General features: G+C 42.6%; 1 protein-coding gene across 1 annotated transcript in view; it reads right to left on the bottom strand.

The window, feature by feature from the left end:
* LOC123519097 (proteoglycan 4-like) overlaps positions 1-20,723 on the bottom strand; it is a 59,454-nt gene extending 38,731 nt beyond the window's left edge. The window contains 3 exon segments of the mRNA XM_045280306.1: positions 15,391-16,697; positions 16,700-18,537; positions 18,540-20,723. Of these exon segments, the coding sequence (XP_045136241.1) occupies positions 15,391-16,697; positions 16,700-18,537; positions 18,540-19,508 (4,114 nt within the window). The 5' untranslated portion in view covers positions 19,509-20,723.
* Between the last annotated feature and the right edge of the window lie 4,290 nt (positions 20,724-25,013).

The raw sequence follows: 25,013 nt of genomic DNA, 5'->3' as shown, positions 1-25,013 counted from the left end.
TTTTATTGCTTGCTATTGTTGCTTGTTGTTGTTGTTGTTGTTGTTGTTGTTGTTGTTGTCCTCCTCCTCCTCCTCCTCCTCCTCCTCCTCCTCCTCCTCATTCTTCTTCTTTTCCTTCTTCTTCTTCTGCTTCTTCTTCTTCTTCTTCTCTTTCTTTTTCTTCATCTTCTTTTCTTTCTTCATCTTTTCTTCTTCTTCTTCTTCTTCTTTTTCTTCTTCTTCTTTCTTCTTCTTCTTCTTCTTCTTCTTCTTCGTCTTGTAAATACTTATACTGTTACCACTACTACTATTACTACTACTACTACACGTTATTTTATCACTATAGTTGTCATTTCTCCTATCAATGTTTCTACTGCTACGTACATATATTTTTCCTCTCTTTTCACCACCACCACCACCACCACTACCACCACCCTGCAAAATATAACACAAGGCCACGTGACGCAACAAACACCAACAGCACGTGAGACGAAGAGAAGAACACCAGAAAAGGCTGAAGGCTGAGGCGGGAAGGCGAAGGAGCAGGAGGAGGAGGAGGAGGAGGAGGAGGAGGAGGAGGAGGAGGAGGAGGAGAAGAAGGAGGAGGAGGAGGAGGAGTCATTGTTTGTACACACGCAGCGCCGGCCGGTCGCTTTCTCTTCCCCTGAAAGGAAATTATTTATACCAGAGAACAGCTGCGTTAGGAGGACCCCACGCCAGCTGCCTGCCAACGCCCTCTCCTCGCCACGCCTCGCCTCTTGGGTGGCTACTTAACTTTTTTTTTTTTTACCTTTGTGTTCTTTTGTGTTAGAATTTTAAGATTTTTTTTTTTTCAATGTATATTTTTATTATAATTTCGAGTCGATTAAAACCCATGCAAAACTACCCATAATGCAACACCTAAATTAGCAGAAACAGAGAGAATAAATAAATAACAAAGAAAAAGAAAAGGAAAAGGCTGTATGTATGTAACCATGGAGTTTTTCTTTTATGTGTTCTCTAGTGTTACAATTTTCAGATTTTTTTTTTTTTTTTTTTTTTTTGCAATATGTATATGTGTTTTATTATCATTTTAAGCTCACTCGTTTTCTTTTTCTTTTTTTTTAAATATATTCTTGTTTCCATCTTATCTTTATGTTTGTTCGTATTTAGATGCTCTTGTTCCCATCTTATCTTTATGTTTGTTCGTATTTAGATTTATTTTTTTATTATGATTGTGTTTACTACAATTTTAAGTTCGTTTGCACTATTCTCTCTCTCTCTCTCTCTCTCTCTCTCTCTCTCTCTCTCTCTCTCTCTCTCTCTCTCTCTCTCTCTCTATTCCTTATATGTTTGTTGGCATCAGAAGTTGTGTTTTTCTTTTCTAATCTACGATATTTATGTCTCCTTGCATTTGAATTTCAAAGTTCCCTGTATATCAACAGGGTGATGAAAGATGTTTAGTCTAGATTCTATTTACACAAATTTTCCTTCTTTTTTTCTTTCAGTATTCATAGAAATAGTTTGAGTTTGTTTTCATTACTATAGAAAAAAAAGTGTTTGGTCTAGATTCTATTTCTGTACAACTTCCTATTTTTTTTTTTAATTTATTTATTAATGGGTGCTTTAGGGTCCGAGGGGTTTCCAAGCGCACGGGTTCGAATCCTGTCCACGGTCCGAGTGTAGGTAGGGCTTCCTCACTCGGGGCAACGGTTTCCTAGCGGGTGGGCTTTGAGATAGGAGGTACCCCAAAAAGTATCCCCTTTAGCCCATAAATTCCCGTTAAAAACCAACATGATATAAATAAAAAAAAAAAAAAAGGGAATTTGGTCTTATTTTCTGGTTTAGATTCTACGTTTACAAGTTGGCGTTGTTTATATGTTAGTCCAATTTATTTTTATATTTACCTTGATTTTACTTGTGTTTATGTCATGTTACGCGTGTTCCTTTTTAAGTACTTTCCATTTCATCAGTCCTTGGAATAGTCTTGCTAATGTGGTAAGTATAAATTCTCGTTTTATACCTTTTTTTTTTTTTAAACTTCCAGAGGTAACAAAGGAAATATTGTCCTCTTTCGTCAGATCTTCTATGTGTGTGTGCGTGTGTGTGTGTGTGTGTGTGTGTGTGTGTGTGTGTGTGTGTGTGTGTGTGTGTGCGTGTGTGTGCGTGTTTTGATTGGGCGGTTGCGTGGGTTTTGAGTTTTATTTGTAGTTCTAGCAATTTAGTTTTATCAGCAGGAAGGAAAGTTCATGGCACTCATCCTGACACTTTATAATCTTCTCACAGGATATAACTTTTCTTATTTAGTTTTATTATTTTTTACATTCAACAACATAACATTCTGTATTATAATAGCGAAAAAAGAAGAGCTTGTTTTTTTTTTCTCCTCAGCTAGATTTTTGCGTCTATTCTTTTTAAGATTAATGAGAGCGGAAGAGTCTTTGACAAGGCAGAGAAAAGCCACGCGTACGTCTCTATAAAAAGAACAAGAAAGATAATGAGGGAAGCTTGAATTAGGGAAGGAAAAGTCACATTTATTACTCAAGAAAAGTAATAAGTAAAGGAAGAGAAAGGTAAATAAGGCAAATAAGGCTCCATGAAAGTAGCAAGTAAGATAATGAAAAAAAGATGTCAAATATTCGAATGTAACGTAATTTACTCAAACAAAACATTTATTTCAACACAATGAAAAGAAAAAACCAAATACAGGAAAAAATGGACAAATATTAAGAAAAATGAATAAATAAATATAAAACAGACACATATTCATGAACAATTACGACAATGAAAGGAAAATAGAGATCAATGAAAGCTTAAGAAGTTTCCCGGGACAAACTTGTGTGTCAGTTTTCTCGTACGCTTGTCATCTTTATGTTATGTGTTCCTACGTTCCCAACCAGCCACTTAGGACTCCCAGCTAGCGTCATATTGAACTTTTGCACACTTCGTCAGTCACTCCTACCTGTTACTAGCCGTTAAGACATTAATAAGTGCTGTGAGCTAGAATTTTTACCTCCATTAACCTTTATTACACTTTAAGTCACAATTCGAACGTTGATTTTTACTTAAGTCCTTTAATTTACTGAGAATTCATCAGTTGTTACGTTTTTCAAGGGAACTTAAGGCTAAGGATAAACAGGAAAACAGTGGCCACGGGTGCAGAAGTTTACTCGATTTCTCACTTACAACTGCACCGAATCTAAGTGTCTTCGTATCATCGCAGATCAATTAACTACTTTTTTTTCTTCTCTGAACCAACAGCAGGAACGAAAACAAGGACAAGAATACAAGCCAAGACAAAGAAAAAGAGAACCAGTACTTTACTAAATATCTTAAACGCATCCTATTAACGGGAACCAGTCACTACAACACGTGGAGAAGAGACAGTTGACAAAGGTGATAGAACATGTGAAAGAAGAGGAACGTGGCACAGGTAATAAGGATAAATTCAATCTGGAAGGTGAAAAGGAAAGACAAAACCGTGAAAAAAAAAAAAAGTTAAAGGGTTGCAGGAGGAGGATATATGCGAAGACAGAGGAGTAGGAAGAGGAAAAGGAAGCAGAAAGGAGGCAGGAAAGGGAAGGTGAGTGAGAAGAGGAATATCAAAGAAGACATAGACAAGTAAATACATATAAAGAGGAAAACAATAAAAAGATAAAGAAAAGAAAGAGAATAACAGGAGCAATGGGGAAATAGGGAAACGAGGGAGGTAGAGAAAAAACGAAAATACGAAAAAGAGAAGAAACAAAAGACATAATAAAGGACAAGAAGAATTTAATGAGGCTAATGACAGAAAAAGAATAAAAAAGACGAAGGGCAAAGGAGGGAGAAGAAAAATGAGAAAGAAAAGAGGAAAGATGAAGAGATAAATACAAGGACGGACAAAGGAACGAGAAAAATAAAAGAGAATAAAGCTAAGGACAGTGACCGGGAGGAGAAAGGAGATGGGAGAGGAAGAGAGACAAAGGAAGGAGAGAAAAAAAAAGGTGGGAAATAAGGACAGTGGCCAGGAGAAGAAGAAGAAGAAGAAGAAGAAGAAGAAGAAGAAGAAGAAGAAGAAGAAGAAGAAGAAGAAGAAGAAGAAGAAGAAGAAGAAAAAAAAAAAGAAGAAGAAGAAACGGATGAAGGAAAGAAAGAGCAAATTGATAAAAGGAAAGAAAATAAGAGCAAAATAAAAAGAAATATAAAAGAATTAACAAAGAAATGAAGAATGAGACAAGAAAATTCAAACATGATCACTAGAATATAGAAAAGAGCTAAAAACAAAGAGAAAGAATAGAAACAAGGTGAAGGAAGTATGAGAAACACAAAGAAAAAGGTAGAAGACAATGGAAGGATAAAAAGATGAAAGAAAAAATAGAACAGTAACTTATAGTACAAGAGAGAGAGAGAGAGAGAGAGAGAGAGAGAGAGAGATAATAGTTTTTAGGGAGAGAAAGTAGGGATTGAGGCAAACTGGAGGAAAGAAAGAAGGAAGGGAGACAAGAACGAAGGGAGGGCAGAGAGTAGAAAGTGGGCGTAGAGGAAGAGGAGGAGGAGGAGAGAACGAGGAGAACGAGGAGGAAAAGGAGGAGAGGAGGAGGAGGAGGAGGAGGAGGAGGAGGCAGTAATGCTGAGATATTTATACCCAGCACATGATGGCAAACACTAGGCAGCGAGCCAGGCGTGGAGGAAGAGGGGAAGGAGGAGAAGAAGAAGAGGGGCATTCGATTATAGTGATTGCGGTATTGAAAGTCGTGGAGATCCTGTACAAATAATGATGGTTAGGCACAACAATTTCCTCGAAGCTGCCAAAGCAAAGTTCACATTTCCAAAACACTTCTCAGTCTCTCGTCTCATACCGAACATTTTTTTACTGTACCCTTGTCAAACGCATTGGGTCTTTGAAGGGTGTTTTCATAGACTTAGTGACAACAACAAAGACTTGATACTTGGAACAGGACAAAGAAAATCATAGGAACTCAAGTCATCTCTATCTTCTCTCATATCGGCTCATTTCACCAGGTTTTCGTAAAAGATTCTGTGTCTTCAAAGGTCTTTTCGTGATGCTAGTGATTAGAGCAGAACACGTGACTAATCATAGCTCAGGTGTTCGTGCCTCCAAGTATTACCTCTTAGTTCACATAGAATACTTTGAAATATGTGTATTTTCATTGGTTGGAGGCTCTTTTCATGGTCTTAGTGACAACAACAACGATGAAAATTGAACATAACATGAGCAAAGAAATAAGGGGTAAAAACTGGTGGTGGTAGTGGTGGTGGTAATGGTGGTGATGATGGTAGTGGTGGCGGTGGTGGTGGTGATGGTGGTAGTGTTAGTGGCGGTGGCGGTGGTGGTAATGGTGTTGTTGTTTTTTTATGTTATAACCTTTAGCGCCTGTAGGTATGTATACTTGAAGAGTATATGGGAAGCGTTGTTCAGCTTCCATCAATTACCGGCGCAGGCAATTTTATTTCTAGTGGTACCAATATTAGGGCCCATATCACCACCCAAGCGTATCTTTGGTGTAAGACAATCACACCTCCACCTACAACCTGGGTGTCATGGCGACAGGTAGGTAACTTTAAACCACTCGACAAATAATGAAGTTTCAAGACGGCACGTAGTGGGATTCCAACCTACACATGGACGTCTGCCCGATCCTACGCTCCCTACTTTATCCACTACGCCACCGCTTCCCTGGTGGTAGAAGACGGTATACCAAAGTCACAAGGTCAATTTTCTGCCCAATTAAGAGAGAACTATTAGCAGAATGTGAGGATAGAAAAAATAAGGATAGAAAAAAGTCTTTCTTCTCGTTAAACTTAGGATAGTCTTCCCGCCCACGCATTCCTGCCTCAGCTTCTCATGTTCCTGTCATTTTCCTTCTTCCCACTCCTCCTGTCTTCTATTTATCCCGCCCCCCACTTCTCTCTTCCAATTATCCCTTCTCCTACATTCTCTCTCTCTAATCTTTCTTTTTCCCTTCATACTCTCACCTCCTTTCCTATTTCTTGTTTTATGTTACTTATATATTTTTTTTCCTTAACATCTTCATGACTCATCTTCTTTTCCTCTCCCTGATATCGTTTCTTCACATCCTTCCCTCACACCTTTCCCTTTCCCTTTCATAGTTTCTCATATCTCATTTTCTTCACCCTTGTTCTCTCTTCTCTACACTTCGTTTTCTTTCCTCTATTTTTTTTTTTTTCGCTTTCTAATATTTTCAATCCTCTACCTCTTATCCTCTCTCTCTCTCTCTCTCTCTCTCTCTCTCTCTCTCTCTCTCTCTCTCTCTCTCTCTCTCTCTCTCTCTCTCTCTCTCTCTCTCTCTCTCTCTCTCTCTCTCTCTCTCTCTCTCTCTCTCTCTCTCTCTCTCTCTCTCTCTCTCTCTCTCTCTCTCTCTCTCTCTCTCTCTCTCTCTCTCTCTCTCTCTCTCTCTCTCTCTCTCTCTCTCTCTCTCTCTCTCTCTCTCTCTCTCTCTCTCTCTCTCTCTCTCTCTCTCTCTCTCTCTCTCTCTCTCTCTCTCTCTCTCTCTCTCTCTCTCTCTCTCTCTCTCTCTCTCTCTCTCTCCCATCCATCCACACACACACACACACACACACACACACACACACATTCCCCACACATTGCCACGCGCTTCAGGGTCGTGCAGGAAACAGCAGCTGGTCGAGTCTCGTATGCATTACCAAAGCGCATTCCTCTGTTCCTACACTGCTTCTGATGTCGCAATTTCCCGCAGTCCTAAAGCAGCAGGGGCCAAATAAGCGAGAAGCAACCAAGCACGCCTCGGCCAACCGCTGCATCCAGAACACGGTCGGGGAAAAGTAGTAGGTATAAATAAATGAAAGGAGAAAGATTGTGTTGGGAGGAGGGAGGAAGTGAAATCTTATGTTAGTTGGACTGCGAGTGATTTCTGTGTGTGTGTATGTGTGTGTGTGTGTGTGTGTGTGTGTGTGTGTGTGCTGTTATTGTGTTATTTTTAATTCGTTCCTGTTCTCCATAGCCTTGTTCTTCACGCATTATTGTCTGTGTTATTTTTCTTCTTGTTTTTTTTTGCCTCTATCCTTTCTTTCCTGATCCCTTCGCATGACACCCTTTCTTTCTCCCCACAAATCCTCTCCGTCCCCATTATTTCCACAAACAACACTGATACTCTTGGCATTTTTATTCAACTTCCCACGAACATAACTCGATTATTTCCCACTAGCTGTTTATTCCACGCTATTTGCTTTCACTCCGACGAGGCGAAGCGAGACGGTTGCCGCAGGAGTGTGCATTAGAGAGGAGGAGAAAGAGAGGGGGAAGAGGACGAGGAGGAGAAAGCGTTGTCAAGGAGGTGAGTGAACTGGAGTAATGCTGAGGAAAGGAAGGTGAGGTGGTGATGGTGGTGGTAGTGGAGGAGGTGGAGAAGGAAAGAAGAGAGGAAGGTAAATTTCCTTCGTGACATCAAAGGAAAGAGGGAACTTGAAGGAGTGAGGGAAGCAGAGACGGAAGAGGAAGCGAGAAAGAGGAGGAGGAGGAGGAGGAGGAGGAGGAGAATTAGTGGGAGGGACATGATAATGGATTTTCATGTGAGACGAAGCTTTATAAGAGAACTTCCGGTCGCGTGCCTGTGTGTATGTGAGTGTGTGTGTGTGTGTGTGTGTGTGTGTGTGTGTGTGTGTGTGTGTGTGTGTGTGTGTGTGTGTGTGCGCTCTCTCTCTCTCTCTCTCTCTCTCTCTCTCTCTCTCTCTCTCTCTCTCTCTCTCTCTCTCTCTCTCTCTCTCTCTCTCTTTAGTATATTTGTCTTATGTACATGGATTAACAGAAAAAAATAGATTACCACGACCAATAGCCTCTCTCTCTCTCTCTCTCTCTCTCTCTCTCTCTCTCTCTCTCTCTCTCTCTCTCTCTCTCTCTCTCTCTCTCTCTCTCTCTCTCTCTCTCTCTCTCTCTCCCCTGCTTGACAGACTTAAATAAACAGAATAACATCAGATGAAATGACAGAAGCAAAACGTATCGGAACGAAAATAATACAGAAAAATAAACACAGAGCGAAGTGAAAGAAAATGGGAGAAATTAGATACCATGTTGCGAGAGAGAGAGAGAGAGAGAGAGAGAGAGAGAGAGAGAGAGAGAGAGAGAGAGAGAGAATGATAATTAGAGGGAGAGTGAATAAAAGTAAGAGAAAAAGAAAGAAAGAAGAAAGATGACATTCAGAGGGTCGTTCCAAGGTCAAAAGTGAACCAAAATACCTGAAGCTTCACATGTGTTTGTTTACCCGTCGAATCTTTCTTTCCTGTACCCTGGCCCCCCCTCTTTTCCCCCATCGTTGATTAACCTCCTCTTCTCCTCCTCCTCCTCCTCCTCCTCCTGCTCCTGCTATTTCCCTTCTTCTCCTTTTTCTTTCTTCTTCTTCTTCTTCTTCTTCTTCTTCTTCTTCTTCTTCTTCTTCTTCTTCTTCTTCTTCTTCTTCTTCTTCTTCTTCTTCTTCTTCTTCTTCTTCTTCTTCTTCTTCTTCTTCTTCTTCTTCTTCTTCTTCTTCTTCTTTTCTTTTTCTTCTTCTTCTTCTTTCTTCTTCTTCATCTTCCTCTTCTTTTTCTTCTTTTCTCCTTCTTCTTCTTTTTCCTCTTTTCTTCTTCATCTTTTCTTCTTCTTCTTCTTCTTCTTCTTCTTCTTCTTCTTCTTCTTCTTCTTCTTCTTCTTCTTCTTCTTCTTCTTCTTCTTCTTCTTCTTCTTCTTCTTCTTCTTCTTCTTCTTCTTCTTCTTCTTCTTCTTTGTTTTCTCCTGTTCGTTTTCTTTTCTTCATCTTTTCCTCATTCTTGTATTTTCTTTTGCAATCTCATCCTTCTCTCTTCGTATTTTCTGTTTTTATTCTTCATTTTCTCTCCTTTATTGTTCCATGTTCTTTTTCTTTTTTTATTTCATCATTATGTGCTGTCAGTAATTCATCTCTTATTATTGAGTTCTTTCTGTTTCTTCTCCTTTCACTCTCTCTTTTCTTTCTTCCTTCCTCAGTAATTTCTTTGCTCTGTGTTTCTTCCACGTCTGTTTGTTTTTCTGTGTGTCCTATGTGTTCTTTTCTCACAAACTCATGTCTTGCTTGCTCTTTGTTTCTCTCTCTTTCTCTCTCTTCCTCCTCCTCTTTCGTCATGTATTTTCTATTACTCTTCATTCTAATCTTTCCCTGCATTCTTCTATTTATTACCTTTTTTATCGTATTTTTGTATCTCCTTCTACGGGAGTCCCTTCTATGTTCATCACATTTTATCCTTTATTTTTTTCTTCCTTCCTTCATCTCTTACATCCTGTCTTTTCAACCCTTTGCTTTCTTCTCTTTCATTCCCTATTTCTGGTCTTGATCATCTTTTTTTCCTATCTCCTTTTTATCATCTATTTCTTCCAAAACTTCTATTCCGATCTTCTGTGTTTTTCCATCCCTTGGTCGTATAAAACTCTTTCTTTCCCTATTTTTTTATTGCCTAGGTCTTTTTTTATTTTTCCTTCCCATATTCAATCTATTTTTTTCGTTTTCTCGCCATGTTCACTAGTATCTATTCCTTTTTTTTCCATATTCCTCCGTCCCTTCGTGTTTTAAATCTTTCCCTTCCTGTGCAGTCTCTCGTCTCCACAGCCTTCCCTCTCTTCTGGCCCTCGTCACCTTCCCTCTTCTTACTGAACTCCCTCACCTCATCAGCCTCATATCATGCCTCACTCTCCCTCCGCTGCCCTTGCCTTGCACGGCTTTCAAACTCCCTTCCTCTTCTCTTTGGGGAAATCTACCCATTAACTTTATCGCCTCCCTCTTAAAACATTTTCTCTTCCGCTTTTGCTTTCTTTTCGTTTTTTTTTTTTTCTTCTTTTTTTAGGTTTTTAATTTACTTTTTGTACTGTGTGTATCTGTCTTAGGGGAATAGTTAAAGTGTGTGTGTGTGTGTGTGTGTGTGTGTGTGTGTGTGTGTGTGTGTGTGTGTGTGTGTGTGTGTGTGTGTGTGTGTGTTTTCATTTCATTTCAGCTTTGCTCTCTTTTTTTATACATTTTATATCTTCTTTTCTTTCCTTTTACTTGCTTTCTTTTGCTTTTGCTTTTTTTCTTTTATTCTTCTCCAGGAGTGTGTCTCTCGATCGTTTCTCCCTCAGGTTGTTTTCACAAAGTTTCGTTTGTGTGTTTAATCTCTCTCTCTCTCTCTCTCTCTCTCTCTCTCTCTCTCTCTCTCTCTCTCTCTCTCTCTCTCTCTCTCTCTCTCTCTCTCTCTCTCTCTCTCTCTCTCTCTCTCTCTCTCTCTCTCTCTCTCTCTCTCTCTCTCTCTCTCTCTCTCTCTCTCTCTCTCTCTCTCTCTCTCTCTCTCTCTCTCTCTCTCTCTCTCTCTCTCTCTCTCTCTCTCTCTCTCTCTCTCTCTCTCTCTCTCTCTCTCTCTCTCTCTCTCTCTCTCTCTCTCTCTCTCTCTCTCTCTCTCTCTCTCTCTCTGTGTACAAGGTTAGGTTACCATATCCAGCCTATATTTCAAAACACCTCTTACTGCACCTCAATTGCTTTCAAAAGGTTGTATTTGAAGTTACACCCATGTTTAAGATCGTTTCTATTGATCTAGTGGCAAGTAAACATTTCTACATTATTTACAGAAGAAACACTCCTGAGAACGCGGGTTGTCCTCTGTGTGGGCTTTGAAAATAGTAATGGTGAGAGAGCAGAGCATTTCAAAATATAGGTCGTAATCTTCCTGCCTTTTATCAATCCCTGCCAGTCTATTTTCGTGCCTCTCTACCCTTGATATAATTTTATTTTCGGTGCAGTGTTTACATGCGGCTGTACAGTATGAAGAAATGGATTGTCAGTGAGGAAGCACGCGTCAAGTGAGTTATTCATTAATGCACTTTCCGAGTTCTTGGATGACATGGTAAATAGAAATGGTAAATAGGAGTTCTCATTTGTGATAGGAATTTGATGAAGAATTAATACTCATATTTCAATCATCCTCTGCAAGATATTTTTCTTTTTCGTTTATTTATTTATTTATTTATTTATTTATTTATTGTAATCTTTAACAGTTCTTTACACTCTAATGACCACTACATGTCCTTAGATAGATTTGTAGATTAGAAAAATATTCGACATTTATTTCACTCTAGGTATTTTTCTCGTCTATTTAAAAGAACTACACTCTGCAGGAAAAATACAAGTAAAGAAAACACAATTAAGAATGACGATATTAGTAAAAAAAATGAAAAAAGTAAGTACACCCGCCCTATTCTTAAGCTTAAAAGTGAACCAGTTGTTGTTGTTGCAGGTCATTTCTTGTGCAATAGGGAGATAGGTCAAGGGAAAGAGGAGAAAGAGAAATAAAGAAAGCGTGCTCGTGGTGCTGCTCCCAAAAGAGGAACAAGTACAAGATCCAAGGTAAAGACCAAAGTAGATCTCGAGAGCAGCTGATGATGTCATGAGAGCTTCACTTCTATGTTTTCCTTCTTGTTAACGGCGAGATCAAAGTAAAAAAAAAAAGAGAGAAAAAGAAAAAGAAAAGAAATAAAGAAAGAAAAGAGAAAGAAAAAAAGATAAAAAAAGAAAAGTTTGCGTGGATACATTATGAACGCACAGAATAATCTCTCTCTCTCTCTCTCTCTCTCTCTCTCTCTCTCTCTCTCTCTCTCTCTCTCTCTCTCTCTCTCTCTCTCTCTCTCTCTCTCTCTCTCTCTCAGGCCACATAGATGATCAGCGGTGTTGTCATGAGTGTTTGTCCTGTTAATGGTGCAGGATCCTTGTTAAACTCTCACTAGAATCATGAAAACGCCCTTAAAAATCCATATAACTTCCACTTCGGCCTGTTAGATGTAAGATGCAAACAAGGACAAGGAAATGTTTAGAGATATGAACCTTGATGTTTTGGAGGAGGTGAAAATAGCGCCCACTTTCAACACACTCCTGAACCTAAAATTAAGTAGATCAGTGACACAAACACCTGACGCGAAACAGCTGATGGTATTTTACTATTAATCGAGGGAATCACGGCTACGTACGTCCGGCAGATTCCTGAGCTTCTGAAGTAAAAAGTAGTGCAGTTTGTGTCACGAATATTTTGATGCGAACATTGCTGAAAGTCTTTATGTAACCCAGATCCTCAGTAGAGCCCGAAGAGACGCAGCGACCACCACGTTGCCAGCCATGTCGACCTGTGTGTGTGTGTGTGTGTGTGTGTGTGTGTGTGTGTGTGTGTGTGTGTGTGTGTGTGTGTGTGTGTGGAGTGCTGGCAATCGTACAGTCTAAGGTGCTCTGCCTCCCGCCACTGATAAACCCGTGAGGAAAGACAGGAAAGTAGCCGATAAGCAGCCATTCCTTCAAGGGGATGCTTTTTTTATCCCTCTCTTATCTTCAGCGCCTGTGTTGCCTTTTTTCTCTTTTTCTTTTTCTTTTCATGCGGGTGTGAGAGAGTGAATGAGTCAGTCAGTCCGGCATTCGGTTCCTCGCTCGCTCCCTCCCCAATTCGAACCCGTATGAGCATCTACCAACACCATTGTCTGTCCTTCTCCCGTTCTCCCCTGTTCCCCTTCTTCTCTCTCTCCCTCTCTTCTTCCCTCCCTTCCTCTTCCCCAATACAAGGGTGACTAGAAATCGGGTTTTTTCTTCGCACAGGTATGGAATTCTCCTCCTCCCTCGTTGCTTTTTTCTTCCTCACCATTTCCCCTCTTTCTCTACTCCCTCCAGAAGAATGCCTCCTCCTGCTCCTCCTCCTCCTCCTCCTCCTCCTCCTCCTCCTCCTCCTCCTCCTCCTCCTCCTCCTCCTCCTCCTTCTCCCCCCTTTCCCCACCTTTATATTTTCCCTTTCCCGCCTGCCCGAACACTCGACACACATTCCGAAAATATCTCTGGGTGCTGCTGCTTTTGCTGTTGCTGGTCCCGCCTCCCCCCAATCTCTCTCTCTCTCTCTCTCTCTCTCTCTCTCTCTCTCTCTCTCTCTCTCTCTCTCTCTCTCTCTCTCTCTCTCTCTCTCCTCCTTCTCCTCCTTCTCCTTCTCCTCCTCCTCTGACGTCTAATGAGTGGAGTCAGATGAGCACATATAGAACTGCACACACACACACACACACACACACACACACACACACACGTTTGGTATTTACAGTGTTTTGTTTAGTTTTTGTTATTTTTTGCTTGTGTTTCTTTCCTTGTTTTTTTTTTACGTTTGTTTGTTTGCTTGTTTGCTCGTAAGTTTGAGGTTTTACTTGTGTTTTGTTTTGTGTGTGTGTGTGTGTGTGTGTGTGTGTGTGTGTCTGTGTGTGCTTGTGACCCTTCTATTTTACTGCTTGTTTATTTGTTTGTGTTTATTTATGTATTTATTCATTTATATTTATGTGTGTGTGTGTGTGTGTGTGTGTGTGTGTGTGTGTGTGTTGGTCGGTGTTTCCGCTCCAGACTGTTTTTAACCTCCATTTTTTTTTATTCATGTTATCTATTTATCTATTTTATTTATTTATTCTTCTTTTTATTCCCTTTTTTTCTTTTTTTTTTTTTTTTTTGGTAAGGGACGCTGATTTGAATGAACGCATGACAGATCCATTTTGTTTCCTCGTTTTTTTTTATCCTTTATGATACACAAACCATAAATATTTTTTTTTTGTAGACATTTATTCATAGCAAGTGTAGTTTATGCATATTTTTTTTTTTTATTATGTGTCTGTGTTTGTGTGGCATTTTCTACCGTCAAGGTCACGAGTCTTCCTATTATTTCTGTCTCTCTCTCTCTCTCTCTCTCTCTCTCTCTCTCTCTCTCTCTCTCTCTCTCTCTCTCTCTCTCTCTCTCTCTCTCTCTCTCTCTCTCTTTCTCGTTCTTAATTTATGTCTATCTATCTACCTATATACTATCTTTCTATCTATCTTTGTTTTCTTTCTTTCTTTTTGGTTTCATGCACAAGACAAGAGAGAAAAAGATATATATAGATAGATAGATAGATTGATACATAGATAAAGAGAGAGAGAGAGAGAGAGAGAGAGAGAGAGAGAGAGAGAGAGAGAGAGAGAGAGAGAGAGAGAGAGAGAGAGAGAGAGCTATATTCCGTACCTTTTGTTTTTGTCTGTTCTTGTCATTCGTGTATATTCATTAGGACATATCCCATTGTTACACATTTTCCCGAGTTCCAATTTCTCTTTTTATCCATATTTGGCATAATTTTCCCTGTATATATATGTGTGTGTGTGTGTGTGTGTGTGTGTGTGTGTGTGGGCGGGCGGGCTTAATGATATCGCTTTATATATCTGTACATTCATTCATGCGTCATTACACACACACACACACACACACACACACACACACACACACACAGTACAGGTTAAATGATTGGTTTGTTATCAACAGTGTTCTTTTAATCCCTTTTCTTCTTTTTGTTTTCTTCTTTTTTCTTCTTTTTCTTCTTTTTCTTCTTATTTATTTTGTTCTTATTATTGTTATTCTTATTGTTATTGTTAGTAGTAGTAGTAGTAGTAGTAGTAGTAGTAGTAGTAGTAGTAGTATTGTTATTATTATTATTATTTATTTGTTATTGTTGTTATCATTATTATTATTATTATTATTATTATTATTATTATTATTATTTTTATTATTATTATCATTATTATTATTGTTTTTCTTTTCGATTATGCTTGATTTTTTTTTTTTTTTATGTTTTTTTCGTAGTTTTCCTGATATGATTGCTTTGTTTCATTCTTCAAGCTTTTCCCTTCCAGACTAAAACGTCTACGTGTTCTAAGCTAAACATAAACTCTCTCTCTCTCTCTCTCTCTCTCTCTCTCTCTCTCTCTCTCTCTCTCTCTCTCTCTCTCTCTCTCTCTCTCTCTCTCTCTCTCTCTCTCTCTCTCTCTCTCTCTCTCTCTCTCTCTCTCTCTCTCTCTCTCTCTCTCTCTCTCTCTCTCTCTCTCTCTCTCTCTCTCTCTCTCTCTCTCTCTCTACTTTTAGGCATGTTTATTTGAAAGAATTTTGCATGATTGTGATAAAATTAGGTGATTTCTTTACCATCTGGATTAGGAAACTGTTCTATAGCTCTTAGTTTTTTTTTTTTTTTCTATGACGTAACGAATGTGTAGCGTACTGTGTTCCTTCTCATCTCCATCTTGGATACGTTGCTTCTGTCACTGTTTATTGAGAAAGAGTACTTGTTGGTAACAGCAATAGATTAGTTGTTGCTTATTGTCTCTTGGTGTTCTTTTGTATTTTCAATGTGTGTGTGTGTGTGTGTGTGTGTGTGTGTGTGTGTGTGTGTGTGTGGGTGGGTGGGTCGGTGTGTGCGTGCGTGTGTGTGAGCGTGTGTACTTGTGTGCGTACATATGTGCATGCTTGTGAGCGTGCATGTGTGCGTACGTGAGGGTAAATGAATGAACTATTTTTATCTTCTTGTTTGGAGGGAATTCTTTATTAAGTTTGTTTGTTTATCACGATGGCGTAATTGTGTGATGGCGGAGCGGCGCAGTGCCAAGAGTTACTTACCGGGACACTTCTCCTCCACGTCCTCGATGGGCGGGGCGGCTGGGGAGGGCGTGGGTGTGATCGTGGGCAGGGGCGTGCTGGGACTTGACCCATACCCAGAATCAGCTGATTGTTGGGACACCCCCACCGCGACCTCTTGTATTGCTGCCTCCCTTTTCGTGCTGACCTGTGCCTCCCTCTTCCCTGCCTGCACCTCCGTGGCACCCGCCGGACTCACTTCCGGCCCTGCCTTTTTCTCCAGCCCACTTGTCGATTTCTCGGCCACTTGTGCCACTAAGGTGGCCGCTCCCCCTTCGCGGTGCTCCTGCTTGTCCCCGGCGGCCGCTTCGCTCCCAGTCTGTTGTGCTTCTGTCTTCTTTAGCATGGGCGCTTTTGGGGGAGGTGGAGGGACAGACCCCTCGAGCGTGTCTGGATGTGTGGATGTTCCAGGCGCGTGTGGACTTCCAGATTCAGCCTTGGGGCTCGGGGTCTTCTTGGTAGCCGATATTGGCTTTGTAATTCTTTTCGGTTTTTCTGCTTTTTTCCTGACGGTGCTGCCTTGCTCGTCCCCGGAGGATGAGGAGGAGGAGGCTGACCTGGAATAAGTTGGCCTTTGCTTCTTAACGACGCGGCTCCGAATTTCCTGGTCGCCCTCGCTGCCTTCATTGGCCGCTGTGTCCGCGGAGGTGCCAGCCGGCGCCTTCTTTCCGAGTTTCTTGACTTTAACTTCTGAAGGCGTCTCTGCTTGCTTTTCAACTTTATCCTCCTCCTTCGGCTTTCCTTGCCTCTTGAGGACGTTTTTAGAAGGGGCAATTTGGTCGCCTTGCCCGGACGGAGCTAATTGAGGAATCGGCTTTTTCCAGGCCGGTCTTGTCGTTATCTCTGTCACATTTGCAGCGTTTTCTTTGCCAGTCTCCGTGGGCGCCGCCGTGCCAGGCTTCACGGGTCGCTTCAGAATGTTCCGGGCCTTGAGGAGCTCATTAGCCGTGTCCTTCTCTGACTCAGGAGGCGGTGCGACCTGACGAGGCCTTTTCAGGACTCTCTTCACCGGTAATGTGTTGGGCGGTGCGCCTCCCTCGGGACCTGCGTCCTCGCTCACAGCCTGGGTCGGCTTTGCGTTCCCCTTTAAGCTCATGACGTCCTCCTTATCTCTCTCCCCCTCGCTCCTGTCTGCTGCCTGGCCCTTATTATCACTCTCGCCGCCGTGCTTTTCTTCCTGGATTGCCAGTGTGATTCTGGACGAGTCTTGATTGCTGCTTGCAGCTTTTTCTTTACTTTCATCCTTGTTCTCCTGGATGCTTTTTATTTCACACCCTTGGTGATACGTGGGATATTGTCTTTTTCAGGCACGTGTTTATCATTATCCTTGGACTTCACCTCGCTAGATTCTTCATTCTCTGTTTTCATATCTTTTATTTTCCACCTCGGTATCGCAGACTTTATTCCATCAACTTTCTGGTCTCGATCGATCCCCGCTTCTGTTTGAGTACTTTCGCTTAGATCCTTGGCTTTATTATTTTCAGTTTCTTTTCGTTCTTTCAATGTTTTTAGTTCCTTCTTGCCTCCATGTGCAGTTTTCTCTCCCAACTCCTGTTTGGAAGCTGACGAGTTCAACTTCCGTGCGTCAAGACCCTTCTCGGCCGCTTCAAGATGCTCCGAGCTCTCCACTTTGACAGCTTTCTCATTTTTATGTCCTTGGGTGAGGCACGACGCTCTGACCCTGCTTGTCTCTAAGTCAGTCGCGGCGTCTCTGGTGGAGTTCCCCCCCATTACCTGCTTCGTTTTACCGCCAGTTGGAGAATCTTTGGCAGCAGCGCACTCCACTTCTTCCCTCATGATGGACTTTAGGGTTTCGAGAGCGGATGGCGACTCCATTTGGCGATCGGAAGGCTGAGTGTCGGCGGTGCGTGCCAGGACAGGTGTGTCGCGACTCTGCTTTTTGTGCGTTTCTCTTGGAACATCTTGGGTCGGGGAGCGCTCTGCTGGAGAAGCAGGAGCTGGGCTCGTGAGGTGGAGGTCTGATGGAGGAGCTGCTCGAGTGGCACTCGGCCTGAGGGCGTCCCCACTCACCTCCTTCACTGCTGCCGCCGACGTCTTCATTTTCTTCTTGATTTTTGGTATTTTAGTGCCAGGAACATCTTTCGTTTCTTCCTTTACATCTTGCTTCATGGTGTTCTTCTCGGCTTTAGTCTGTTTATGCTGTGCCTCTGTGTTGTCATTGCTCGATAACGAGTCTTCGGTGACGCCTTCCTGATGCGAGGAGCCCAAGACGAGGTCAGGCGATAAGACGGAAGGAGGTGCATCTTTACTCTTTGTCTTCAGAAGTGAAGTGTCCTGCGAATTCTCCTTTTTGTCGCAAGCATTCCCGGACTTTCCTGATGTCTTCTGGCATTGCCCCGTGTTTCCGCTGATTCCTTTTGTCGTCTCGTCGCCTTGTGTCGCTTCGTTTCCGAGGACGAGACTGGGTGAGAGAATAGAACTCTCCTTTTTTGCAGTCGTCTTGTTCCCCTTGTGAGCGTTGGTGTCCTCCTCCTTCCCAACACTCGTTGTATTTCCTGCGGGTCTGCTTTCCTCAATCCTTTCAACAGCGGAGCCATTTGTCCCCGATTCCTTTTTCTTTTGTTTCTTCTCAAAGGCGGGCCTTGGAGGCAGAGTGTTTTGTGCTTGACTGGACTCTGTTGTCTTAGGAGCGATTGGGTCATCATCGGGCGGACCTGTAGCTTCCTCCACAGACTTCTTGGATTTCTTAGAACCTCTAGAGTGTTTCTTTGATGACCTCTTAGTGCTACGTTTGGTGGACTCTTGCCTCTGAACGAACCTCTTTAGCTGTCCCACAATTGCCAGACCTTTGTCCATCGAGTCGCGCCTTGGCTCCTCCACCCTCACCTTGACTGGTTCAGGCACCTCAGCTGGGGCTGGACTCGGTGGCTTCTCCCCCTCAATTAATTTGTTTATCTCTTCATCAGATTCGATATCAACATCTGGATGCAGCACGGCGGCGACAATGGCATCCTTCACCTCCGCCCAGCTCTCCAGTTCCTTATTGGTCTCGGCGTTCTCCGTGGCTCGCTGCAATATTAACGACATGTCTTCTTCCTTTTTGTCTCCCACGACGGGAATTGGTGGTTTTGGCTCTCTCTTCACCACTGCTGGAACCTCTGGGAAGATCATGGAGGAGACCTTGGGTGGCAGCGGTGGTGAGGCGGGACACCGGTGACTGGGGTTACCGGGGCGGAAGCGGAGCTGGGCAGGAGCGGCTTTGAGATGACAGGTGATGGGACCTCACGCGACCTTTCCACTTGCGGTGGAATTTCGCCGAGATAAAAGGGTCTCTTTCTGGGTTCCGGGGGTGGATCAGGTTTCTTTTCCGGGACCTGGTACTTGTCAATGAGTCTCTGGGCGATTGTCTGCAGCGTCTTGTTCTTGATGGTAAAGGGATCTTGGGGCTCAGGCTTCTCTCGCTTGATGGTGAGCCTGACCACCTGCCGATTTCTGGAAATGTTGCCTCCGTCATCCTCTGACTTGTTCGCCTTCAGCCACTTGGGCGTCCGTGGCACAGAGGTGTTAATGTCCCGAGTGTCGATCTCTCGCGGTCTGTCCCCTCGCCCTCTGTTTATGTTTGCCAGATAGGCACGCGCGTAGCTAGACTCCCCGCCACATCGACCCATGGGCCTGGACGGCTGTGTCTCCGAGGGCGAGGGCAGATTGGAGGTGAAGGCGCGGGGTTTTGTGGGCGAGTAAGGATACGAGCGGCCGAAGCTATCACTAGAATTGCTGCTTTTCAAGTAACTGGGCGTGTTGCCTGTCAGGAAACTGGATGTTGAGGTGGACTTCTGGAGTCTGTTTTCTTGTAGCGGATTTCTCCTCTCATATAAATTGTCTGACGAGTCCATTCGCCTGAGCTGCAAGTTGCTGCGGGACGGTGCGTTGTACCTCGGCTGCAGGTACGACTTGACAGGCCCATCCTCAGGTATGATGTATTTTGACCTGAAATAGTCGGCTGCATGATCAGAGGCTATCACTTTACTCTCCACGGGGCTGTAGTAAGTGCCCATGCCCGCCAGGTTGCTGCTGCTGTTGCTCCTGACGTAGCTCCTGGTGCCGTAGCCATTCTGGGCGTAGTAAGGTGAGATAGGCATGGCGGCGGCTGTGAAGTAATGATATAACAAGCAACTGCCCTACTTCCGGGGTCTCCTTGGAAGACTGGTGGCTACAGATGAGGCGGAGAGGTGTACTCCCAAACTGCCTCACTAATGGACCACAACACACGACGCGGAGACTGCGATGAAATGCTGACCCTTGCCAAGTGCGGCTTTGTTTTACACCTTCGTTAATAAACCCGCTTAACGTGCACTCATAACAATAACATGCAGGACACGCTACAGTATTTACACTCTAACATAAAATCTAGTACGCTTTAATACTAATTAGCATCGCCTCGTCAAACATAAACGTGCATACTACGCTCGTAAATATCTTCTGACTTTCTTAAGCTAATGAGAATACTATTTTTCTCACAAGTGATCACAGATGCGTCAGAAAAACTTCTTCACACTTCTAGGTTCGCGCGTGGCGGCGAGGTGGCGCCGTGCGTGATGCGAGGTGAGGGGCACGGCAGGTGTCAAACAGGTGCGCGACGCTCAGTGTGGGTACCACTAAGTAGCAGCAGGGCGCGCTCCCTCTCTTTCGTCAGCGGTTTCTCTCACTGACACAGCGCAGATGGCGGCCTTGTATCGTGTGTACTAGGAACGTTATCACACTTGAGTCTGCGTCACCACCACCACTAGCACCTTTACCACCACCACCAATCACCACCACAGCTTGCTTCACAGCACCGCACACCACCTTCACCTTCACAGCCGCTGCACACTCGCTTCACGAACACCCTCGCCTTTCCCACGCACCGTTTTCAGCTGGTTATGAAAAGAATTCATTTTATCTTTCATCTCCTTTTTTCAAGGCATCGTAGCATTTGCACCGCTGCTCCTGGGATCTTTGTGGCGGCGCCGGTGCTGGTGTTCCCACAGTAATTTTCTTCCCAAAGCGAAGCAATTACTCGCACTAAACGCCTTGAACAGCGTCGTCACCCATTCACTGAGCACCTCCCTCCGTGGGCTTAATCCCCACCGCTTGTTTCATCTCTTTCCTGGCAAGTGGGATTTTTTCTCTCTCATAGTTATTTATCACAATTATTATCACGTTTTCTCTCTTCCTTCCTCTCTCCCAGCGGCTCAGGAGGCAGCGGTGGCTCTGTGTGCGTGTGCGTGCGCGTGCGAGTGTTTCTTGGTCTCCCTCCCTCCGTGGCCCGCCTTCCCTTCGCGCTTCTCTCGGCCCACTGGTATATACCCGCGCTGTTTTATCCTCTTGGCAGACAGACAGACGAAGAGACCCACTGAAGCTCGCCCTCCCTCTCTCCCTCCCTCACTCACTTCCCACCGCACCTACTCCCCTCTATGGGCCCAACACAAGCCCGCCCCCAACACACACACACACACACAGAGTCACCATTTACTTGCCCACGCTTGTCACCAGGCTACTTTATACCCATGTAGAGAGAGAGAGAGAGAGAGAGAGAGAGAGAGAGAGAGAGAGAGAGAGAGAGAGAGAGAGAGAGAAGAGTACGGGAAGCAAATTAAAAGTCGGCGAAAGTTAAAAGGGAAGGAGGTGGAGGATGAAGGGAACCACATTATGAGAGAGAGAGAGAGAGAGAGAGAGAGAGAGAGAGAGAGAGAGAGAGAGAGAGAGAGAGAGAGGTGAGGGATTGGGGTGGGGGGAAGAAGAGGACAAGCTTGGCACGTATCTTGGACTCCTCACCCTCACGAAGCTGCCAGAGGTGAAAATAGTCCGGGGATGTGACAGGTGGGTCGTGAGTGAGGGCGTGGGGGCGCGCAGTGGGTCACTAGGTGGGGAGTGGGCAAGCCGGGGCCGTGGAGTAGGTTAGCAAAGAGGTGGAGTGGAGCTTAGGAATCGCGGAGTGGGATTTAGGGAGTGGCTCATTAAACTGGACCTGTGTGTGAGGTGGAAGGTTCTGCTGGTTTGTTATGATGTGGAGTGGTGCTAGAAATATGTATAGTGGTATTTGGAATGAGCGGAGTGGTTTGTTTTTACTAATAGAACGAAAATGCAGGTGTTTGATGTGTCCCTTTTAAGTGTGTTTTGGTCAGTGTGCAAATATATGAGTCAGCTCTGGTATGCAGTCAGATAGGCTTGCAAGTGTAACAGTGCGACAGTTGTGTGTAGGTGTGCGGGGTAAAGTTGCAGATGCGTCCCTTTTAAGTGTGTAAGGTTGCAGATGTGTAAGCGTGACTACAGGTGTGTTCATAAGTGAGTCTATTAGTGCGGAGTCATAGGTTGCAGAAATGGATTTAATCTTAACGTATGGAATCAGATAACAGTTTTTAGGGTCCGTTCAGGTGTGTAGAAGAGGAAGATAGTAGCAGAATCGAGTAGCATATGTGAGAAAAGATCAATCTCTCATGTATGTAGAGGAAGGTAGCAGTTATAAAGACAGCACATATGTGAAGTCAGATAGCAGGTATGGAAGAAATCAGTTCATGCGAAGAGGTAACCAGAGCAGGTGCAGGTTACATTAGAGAGACAGACAGATGTAGTTACAGTGGGTCAGTTATGCTATCGTAGAGGGGGCAAAGGGAAGGGGAAGAGGCCAATGGTGTCTTAGTAGGTCAGGAAGATGACTCATGGTAACAGACGAAGGTTAACGTTAAGTACCTTTCAAAGAGTTGACATGTCACATATCTACACACACACACACACACACACACACACACACACACACCGTTCCCAATGACCAAACAATATATCTATTTTGTCTGTTGGTGCAAGACAGCAAGTAGTAAAAGATAATAAAAGGAGGAAAATGAGTAGAAAATGTCTGAATATAAGGAGGAGAAGGAGAAGGAGGATGAAGAAGAGAGGAGGAGAAGGAGGAGTAGAAGGAGGACGAAGACGAGGAGGACGAGAACAAGGAAGAGGATGAGAAGGAGGAAGACACGAAACAGGACGACGATGAGGTCAGCAATGATAAGAAATCTTTTTTTCTTTTATATATATTGGAAGTATATTGAAATAAACGAAGAAGAAGAAGAAAAAAACAAGAACAAAACAAGAACAAGAACAAGAACAAGAAGAAAAAAAGAAAGAAAGAATAAAAAAAGAAGCATAAGTATAGAAAAGTAAGACAAACCAAAAAAAATAAAAGCAATGAAAAAAAACTAATGTATACACGAAGAGGAAAGAGAGAGAGAGAGAGAGAGAGAGAGAGAAGAGAGAGAGAGAGAGAGAGAGAGAGAGAGAGAGAGAGAGAGAGAGAGAGAGAGAGAGAGAGAGAGAGAGAGAGAGAGAGAGAGAGAGAGAGAGAGAGAGAGAGAGAGAGAGAAAACAACTTAATTATAGGCCCCTCATCTCAAACCACTCATCATTCATCAATATTACGAGACAAGCAAAACACGCCCGTCGATAAGGAAGCAGCATACACCAACATTACGTTCCTCTATATAAAAAAAGGGACCATATCCAAACATTCGACGCGGCAGTAAATACGTAAACACACTTCCGTCCATCAGTCACGCCGTCAGCCAACTACGCAGTCAGTCAGTCATTCAGTCCGTCAGTCAGTCAGCCAGCCATGTGCCAAAAGGGAAAGATAGAAAAAAAAATAAAAGAAGTGATGTATGTGAAGATGGTTGTTGATACGGTAAGTCACGTTCTCTGATTAGGAAGTTAATGAACTAATCTTTTCATTTATTTTTAGTTTAATTTTCTGGTATCGTGGACATGAAACAAAACGGAAAGGGAAAAATTACATAATATCGATCAGTGATGTAATATTAGCAGCTTTTTTTTTTTTTTTTTTTTGCGTTTTTTCATCTACATAAGATTGATCAGTGAGATACAATGAGCTGTTTTTTTCACTTTCTCACGTGCGTGTCATGAGGAAACGTACATGCAAGAGGGAAAGGACAAGGAAGGTAACCAGAAAGGGATAAAAGAAAAGTAATATGTGATTGTTCAATGACACGAGAAGAGACACGTGTTCTCATTAGAAAGATGAATGAATTGGCTTTTTTTTTCATTTCTCAAGTGTCATTTAGGGGAAAAAAAATAACCAAGATGACACGTAGGGAAGAAATAGTCACGTGTTCTGCTTAACCCCTTCAGTACCATGACGCGTTTCCATATTAGTTTTGCTTATTTCTTGAATTTATACGCCTTCAGAAACTTGATTATGTGTGTTATAGAATAGTGAAGACTGTGGCCACTATTCTTCCGATCCCCATGAACCCTTCCTAATGTCAATAAACTGGTCTAATCGTGCACAAATCTCACGGTAAAAAATGTGTCCCAGTACTGAAGGGGTTAAAAAGTAAAGGTGTTGATACTTTTTTCCCATTTTTCCACGTATCTTACAGGGAAAAAAACAAATATACAGAAAGAGAGGAAAAAAATGGAGATGAGAGGAAATTACGTAAGATATTCAATGACAAGTCACGTGTCATGATTAGAGAATGAATGCGTTGACGGTTCTTTTTTTCATACCAATTCCCACGTGTCAGGAAGGAAAAATAACGAAAGATAAAAAGAAAAGGGGGAAAAAATTATGTACGATTGGTCAGTGATGCAGAAAGAGTCACGTGGTCTGGGTACAAAGATTAATAGATTGGCGTTTTCTTTTACTTTTTTTTTTTTGTCACGTGCCATACAAGAAAAAAAAAAGAAAAAGAAATAAATCAAGGAAGGAAAAAACTGATTTGGAATTGTTCAATATTACAAAAACAATCACATGTTGCTACTAATGAAATAGAGATTAATTGGATCTCTCTCTCTCTCTCTCTCTCTCTCTCTCTCTCTCTCTCTCTCTCTCTCTCTCTCTCTCTCTCTCTCTCTCTCTCTCTCTCTCTCTCTCTCTCTCTCTCTCTCTCTCTCTCTCTCTCTCTCTCTCTCTCTCTCTCTCTCTCTCTCTCTCTCTCTCTCTCTCTCTCTCTCTCTCTCTCTCTCTCTCATATTCAGTACACGTGTATGAGGCAGGAAAAAAACGAAACAGAAGATAAGACAAATTATATAAAAACTGTCCAATGATACAAGAGGAAATTATACTGATATTTTCTTTTAATAATTCATATTGCACAGAAAAAAGGGTGGGGAATCTCAGAAGAGTGAAGAATTGGTCATTAATTAAGATTGAATGAAATACGACAGTGGTTAGAGTCAACAATTTCAGTCGTAAGAATAGACGAAAGGAACTAAACAATGACCTCAGAACAATAGACAAAGAAAGGTAGCCATTGAAATAAAATAAAAAGTAAAAAAAAAAAATAAAAAATTGTTCTTTGTAAAAAAAAATAATCGACACGTCTAGTATAGAAATTTAACGAAACCGAAAAATGCAACAAAATACACATTGATATCAAACGAAATAAATAAAATGGTGCCTGCGCTGATGGAAAGAAAACGTACTTATTAATACGCAAGAAATACTACAAAAAATCAACCTTATGTATCATGAATAGATTTGGAGCACGACGCTTTTGTATTAGAGCACGACGCCTGTTCTATCACAGCACCAAGACTTGAAGAAGGAAACACATGAATAGAGAGAAAAAAAAAAGAAGTGAAAAGCAAAAATA

This window comes from Portunus trituberculatus, chromosome 44 (assembly GCF_017591435.1).
Source record: "Portunus trituberculatus isolate SZX2019 chromosome 44, ASM1759143v1, whole genome shotgun sequence".
NCBI lineage: Eukaryota > Metazoa > Arthropoda > Malacostraca > Decapoda > Portunidae > Portunus > Portunus trituberculatus.
The sequence above is the reverse complement of the archived record's forward strand: the minus strand, read 5'-3'. Positions and strand labels throughout refer to the sequence as shown.